This window comes from Mauremys mutica, chromosome 1, assembly GCF_020497125.1.
Source record: "Mauremys mutica isolate MM-2020 ecotype Southern chromosome 1, ASM2049712v1, whole genome shotgun sequence".
NCBI lineage: Eukaryota > Metazoa > Chordata > Testudines > Geoemydidae > Mauremys > Mauremys mutica.
In genome coordinates this window covers 368,354,418-368,361,358 of record NC_059072.1, presented here as the reverse complement: position 1 = coordinate 368,361,358, position 6,941 = coordinate 368,354,418, and the positions used below count along the sequence as shown (strand labels likewise).

The window sequence follows — 6,941 nt, the reverse complement described above, 5'->3', positions numbered from 1 at the left end:
GTTTGTCTCGTGGCCAGAATTGTTATGTTTAATATTTTCATAGGATGGTCTAGTTTAAAAAAAATCAAACAGAAGGATTAAAATGCAGATACTTGTTTTATTCAACTTGGAATACAAAGTGTTTGGATAAATCAAGAAAATGTGATATACTAAAGTCTAATACATTTCCTTAAGGAAGAAAAAGAAACTTCATTGGCCAGATTGTTAATTGAAAATTGTTATTAAAATTTGCATACCAACAGTCTTTGGAAGCAAGGACATGAAAAGTTAACCCACTCCCCATATTGTACATGGGATCCTTCTGGCTACCTCAGATTTCTAGCCAGAGGGCTGGGGATGGTGGAAAGCTATTGGACTAGAGGTTATATTGAGTGAACTCCTCAAAGTGGGTGTGCTTCTCCTGGCTTCTTGCTCCAAAGCTCTGTAATAAAGTTATTTTAGTGGAAGGGTATATGTTGCATACATTGAACAATAAGACAAATGTACTATATAGTGGCAATGTTTATGTGTTCATGGTATGGAAAAAGGTGTATGAGTGAAGAGTGGAAGTTTCCTTTGTAGGTTAAAAGAAGCCAAGAAGGGAAGAAAAAGAACAGAATGAATTAACTGGAAAAAAATAGCTAGCAAGCTCAGACTAAAGATAAGACACTGGCCCCAGTCAAGGACACTGCTCACAGCTAAGACTTGGCTGAAAACCAAGAAAAGCCGGGGGGTGGGGGTGTGAATGTGCCCAAGCAGCTATGAGATCTGCAAAACACTGCCAGGCACTAATGAAATGTGTTCGGTTTCTTTTCTTACAGGTAAAGAAGTGCTACCCAAAGACCCTAGCATCCCTGCCTCTCCTTGGAACCAGGAGACTGGATCTATATAAGGTCCACCAACGAAAGACTGCTTTAGCTCCATGCTGGAAAGGCCCTTATTAAGTCCTGCTGACTACCAACACCGCTGTGAAGTGCCAAAGACTGACTGCCTGGACCCATGATTCTCACTGCAAAAAAAAGTCCCCTCCACCTCAGGAGGATTCTCCTACTGATGATTAGCCTATTCCTTCTTTTAGCTCTACTGTGCCTTCTGGACAGCAGGGAAAAAGGACAAAGTGAAGTGCTAGTAACCTCTCCCTTCTCCACTGACAGATTTACTGTGCCTTTGAATTTTTCTAGAAGAAGCAAAACCATTACAGGGTGATGTGCTGGAAACCTCTCCCCTGTAGGATGCTGAACCACGACTGTTTTGGGAAAGAAGAAGAAATAGTCACTCCACTGACATTGCCAAAGTCCAGGAATTCCTGACCAAAAAGGACATTAAGAACTGATCCTGGTGAAGAAACAAAGAATTATACACTGGCAGGAAGAAATTTGTGGGACCCCTGCTTGGGAATGTGGTAGTGATTGGATTTTGGGGGTTATTCTACAGGCTGCCCCCTGTGTTCTGGATAAATCCTTCAGCATGTATTGCCCTCCCTAATTGGATTTTAAATGACATTGCCCTTATCCAGTTTGCAGATATTCTCTACATACCCAAATTGCTCACAAGGGGCTGCCATTAGATTAGCACAACAGAGAGCCTGGGTTATTTCCTCTGGAAGAAGAGGGAATTGACCAGATCCCTGTGGGCTGGGGCCAGTAGTGCAGCAGCCATTTGGAATATTCTTAAAAGCCAAGAACATGATGAGAAATTGGGCCAACTAGAAAAGGCCACTAGCCTTATTTCTGGAGCTCAGCTATCCCAAGTACAGGCTGGAGTTGGTGAGGTACATGTCATTTCCGCCCTTACTTCTATGACCCAGAAGTTACTGACAGAGATGGTATTGAATATCACTGAGGCTGGGAAGGCATTGCAGTGGGATCTAGTATGTTTAGAAATTCAGGATTTCCTCAATGACCAGCTGATGGCCATTCGGAATGATCTTGAGCACCAGACTTGGCCCACTGCCCTTACAGACACATCAGGAACCATCTGATCTGTGGTCATGGAGACATGCTTGCACACTTTCTGGGTGGAAGTGTGAACATTCACAGTGCTCCTTCCCAGCATATGGACCGGTTAGGGGGGTGTGAGCTCCCACATACCGAATCCTGCCAGGTCCATGGGGAGGATGCATATGGGATTGGGTGATTCACCGAGATATCTGGGAAGTGAGACCGCCTGATTCGCCTAATCGATTTTTAATTAGTGCTCCTGGGATTACAGCTGATATTTGGATGGGGTTAGGAAATCAATGGACATTTTGGCCGTTAGAACCACCACAGCTTCAGTGTGTATGGAAACTGAAGCCAGGGGAAGTTGTCACTGTTCATGACAATATTTGCTGTGAGGGTGGAGGTAAAGGAACTACCCTGACAGGACACCCACTTTTTCAAGCTAAGGATAGCTGTGTGTACGTTAAAGCCACCACATTGCAAGATAGACATATTAATCTTACCACTGCTGCAGGCAATCATATCATTTACTGGAAAGAATGCCTTTCATACAGCTTATAGAGTGTCTACTTCATGTACTAAGAATGATGTATTGTGCTTTGTGACCGAAACTGTACAACAACCCCATTATATTATTGCTATGGGAACGTTATTGTTTGTAGTATTGTTAGTTAGTTTAGGATTATGTTATTGTTGTTGTAAAACATTTAATAATATTAATACCTTTCATGTCCATGCTAATCATGCATTGTGATTACATCCAATGAAAACCCCTAAGATTGAAACGTCTGATGTAGAATCTGAAATCCATGGTTTAATGCAAATAGAGGTTTGAAAATATCTGTTGTATTAGAAGTACAAAACGGGGGAGTGTGGAAGTAGGGAAAGAATTAACAAGGATTTGAAGGGGATCTTAATGCATGTCAGTCAGTTAGCAAGAGTCAGGCTAGTAGTTAGCAAGAGTTAGGCCAGCTGTAACCCTAATGATGTGAGACTTGTAGAAGTGAGGATGGTGTGAGGCGAGAGGGAAAGAAACTGTGTGAGAAGTTATCATGACCTTGCAACTGATAACCAAATATGTAGACTGGCGTCTCCTAGAAGTGAGAAAAATAAGATAGCAGGATGGCTTATGTATAAACAAAATGCAGCTGTTGCTCATTATTGTCTGTATTATTGCTTGTTATTGTCTGTAACAAAGGTATAAATGCTTGCGGTAATTGTTTACCTGTTGAGAGACCTGTCCGGGACTGGGGCGACCCTATGTCCTAGGGCACTCCCTCCCTCTATTGTAATTACTGGAGAAATAATAAAGTATTTGATTTTGCTGCACCCAAAGAAAAAATGAGAACTGAGTTTTTCTCCGACACTGTGCCCACATTCTCCACCAATCTGTAGAGATGCCACGGCTCACCGGCTTGGCACCTCCTGCCGGTCATCCGGGGAATTAGCTCACCAGCCTCCAGAGCACCCTCTGCCGGCTTCTGTCTCGCCTTGCCGTTGGCCCCCGTGTCCCTCCTCGACCCCGATACTCCTTCTCTCGGGGTTCTGCCCCCTGCAGGACCCCACAGTCTCACTGGGTCTCCGCTCCCTGGGGAACCCCCACCCCCCTATTCCCACCTCACCTCAGTCTTGGGCTGCTGCCAGTCCCCATCTAGCCCCCGCTCTCTGGGGTGGACTGCAGTGTAAAAGGAGGCAAGGAGGGTTTGGACCTGCTGCCTCTGCCTACCCTTGGGCTGCCCCTCTGCAACCCCAGTACCTTCTCTGATTTGGCAAAGGCTGCAGCCTGGGGGTTTTCCAGGCTGGAGCTCCCCAGCTCCACTCTAGGTACCCTGTTCAGTTCCCCTGCAGCCAGGCCCGTCTCTCTCAATACCTAGAATGAGACTCCTTGCTCCTGGCCTTTTATAGGGCCAGCTATGGCCTGACTGGGGTGTGGCCCAGCTGTGGCTGCTTCCCCAAGTAGCCTAGGCTTTTCCTTCAGCCCCAGCCCTCTCCCAGGGCTGGCTGTAGCCCCTTCACAGCCGGAGCAGGTGACCACCCCACTACAATCCATGTCACCCTGGAACATACTTTGTGATTGGTCAGAACCTTCTAGGGTGTCTTGTGGCCACCTCCTGCAACTTCTGACTTCTCCTCCAGTTGGAGTCTGTCTCTCTGCTGCAACCCTAGATTGTCTCTCTCCTGTCTCAGCTTCTTCCAGCTCATCCAGTATCTGTGTTTTAAAGGGCTGGATGAGCCCCTCCTCTCTCTGTTCCCGCTTCTGGGGAGGTTCCATTCCTCCCACACCCACCCCTCTGCAGAGAAACTGGAGAAAGTTAAATTTAGAATGTGGTTACTCCCTTCTTCTATCTCGCTAGGGCTGATAGTCTTTAATGCCCAATGTATTTATAAACAGATGCCTCCGCCCCAGCCCGCTGTCCCTTAGTACAAGGTGTGTGAGTGAAGAGTACAGGAAATCCCAAAGACATAATAATACACATCGTTCCTATAACAAAAGGTGAGGTAATAGGGTTTCGCACATCTAGGGTTTTATCCAGATGCTCTGTTTTTGGCTTCTTTCTCTGGATGCCATGCAGGGTTGTCAGATACCTGGTTTTGGACTAGAAAGTCCAACCAAGAAAGGGATTGGACTGTGTCTGGTTCCTGCAGGGCAAGGGGGAGGTTTGGGGTCATTAACCTGCACCTCCTCAGCTGGGGCCACATCATACCAACAGGCAGGCCCCTTATTCAGGCTTCAGCAGCTCCCAGTCCAGCCCCAGAATAGAGGGAGCCCAGCAAGGTCTCAGGGTCCAATTTGTTGCCACCTTTCTAACTGCTAAGAATTAATGAGGTCTATACAGTCCGATTCCCCAGTTTGTCATGCTGACACAGCACAGGAAGGTCAGGAAAGGATTTAATGTCCTTTCAAGTGCTTCACGGAGCTCAGTCTCAGAACCAGAGCACCAGGAGAAAACTTTAGTTAGAATCATAGAATAATAGAATATCAGGGTTGGAAGGGACATCAGGGGTCATCTAGTCCAACCCCCTGCTCAAAGCAGAACCAATTCCCAACTAAATCATGCCTTATGAGTAATGAACCAGAGCAGCCTGTCCCGGATCTCTTTGGTCCTCACCCCATAGATGATGGGGTGTAGCATGGGTGGCATCAGTAGGTTCATGTTGCCAATAAGAACATGGAAATGCAGGGGCACATTCTTTCCAAAACGGTATGTGAGGGAGGAGAAGAGACCTGGGATGTAAAAGGTTAAGATGACACAGAGGTGGGAGACGCAGGTTCCAAAAGTCTTGAGCCGGGCTTCCTTTGTGGGGAGGCTGAAGATGGCCCTGAGGATCTGGATATAGGACACAGTGATAAAAATCCCATCCAGACCCATTACACACAATAACACAAAGAGACCATAGTAACTGCTGACCTGGGTGTCGCCACAGGCCAGCTTCACCACACCCATGTGTGCGCAGAATGGCTCGGGGATGATGTTGGTTCTGCAGTATCGCCACTGTCTTACCAGGAAGGGATAGGGCAGTACAAGCATGCCACTGCGCAGCACCACAGCCAGGCCCATCTTGGCCACCACGGGGATTGTCAGGATGGTGGAATGTCTCAGGGGATGGCAGATGGCCACGTAGCGATCAAAACCCATGGTCACAATGATCCCGGACTCCATCAATGAGAAGCAGCCAGCGAAGTACATCTGGGTGAGGCAGGCACTGAAATCTATCTCCCGGGAATTGAACCAGAAGATTGCCAGCATTTTGGGTATGATGGATGTAGACAGGACCAGGTCAGTGCTGGCCAGCATGCAGAGGAAATAGTACATGGGCCCATGGAGGCTTGGCTCCATCTTCACAATTAACAGGATGGCAAAGTTCCCCAAGATGGCTATGATGAACATGGCACAGAAGGGGATGGAGATCCATACATGGGCTGCCTCCAGGCCAGGAATACCCTGCAGGATGAAGGTGGAGGGGTTAGTGAAGTCGGTTGTGTTGGAATTTGACATGGAGTCAGAGTGAAGGTGTCCAACTCTGAGGTAGAATGGTGTTTCCTGCATGCACTGTATGTTCTCCTGACTTCCTGTATGTGCCCAGGGTCAAGGGTGATGGTCGTAGTACAAATGCCTGGATGGAGAGACAATGTGAATTTGAGACACTACATGCACTACTGTAGACTGTTCTTGTTGGTGAAGCAGATTGGTCACTCTTCACACACTGACAAAAGACATTTTCATTATTCATAGAAATAAATTATGAACAACTGACCCTACTAATGCCAATTCCATATTTTATGGCATGTGTCAACAATTCCTACATGTTGTGGTGAGGTAAAGCTTAATAGGCAATAGCAGGAAACATGACTTTGGGTACTGGTTATCCATCGTTGTTCCTTAATGCAATGAAAGCCAGGTTAGGGAGTGCATGCTGTAGGGAGTTGACCATTCAACTGGTTGCTTAAAACCTGAGAATGGGAAAAAACCCACAAACTTTTGCCAATCCATGCTCCAGGGGGCGGAGGGGGGGAACATCCCAGCTAGATGCATCCCACGGAAAAGACATGGGCGTCATTGAGAACAACTCAGTGCAAACACCTGCCATGGTACATGATGGGGGGTAGAACCCCTTTTATGAACACTCACCCAGCCAGTCAGTTAGCTGTGAAAATCCCTCTTAGTAGCTGTTCTCTACTTGCCTTGCCTGTAAAGAGTGACGGCGTCTCACTGAAATGCTTAGATAAGAGGAAGTGAGTTGGCACCTGGCCAAAAGAGCCAATGGGAAGACTAGAAACTTGGAAAATTGAGAAAAAACTTCCCGTCTTTGTGAGGGTTGTTGTTTTCTCTCGGCTGGAGAGACAGAGAGCAGCAGGTGTGCTGTAAAGACTGGGCCGGATATGAAAAACCATCAGCATTTATACCTAAAAATTACTCATTTGGAACTACAGATAAGCAAGTAGAACAGGAAATGTTTAGTTAGACGTGATCAGGTTTATTGCTTTATTTTGGGCTTGTCGAGTCTTCTGTGCTAAACGCA

General features: G+C 46.7%; 1 protein-coding gene across 1 annotated transcript; it reads right to left on the bottom strand.

Annotated features, from left to right (window-relative positions):
* Positions 1-4,972: 4,972 nt before the first annotated feature.
* Positions 4,973-5,917, bottom strand: LOC123362936 (olfactory receptor 52K2-like). Its single transcript, XM_045003517.1, has one exon. The coding sequence runs from the start codon at positions 5,915-5,917 to the stop codon at positions 4,973-4,975; it is 945 nt and encodes a 314-aa protein (XP_044859452.1).
* Positions 5,918-6,941: the final 1,024 nt, after the last annotated feature.

What these genes read in the sequence shown, in the direction of transcription:
- LOC123362936 (XM_045003517.1), bottom strand. Translation starts at nt 5,917, where the DNA reads ATGTCAAATTCCAACACAACCGACTTCACTAACCCCTCCACCTTCATC.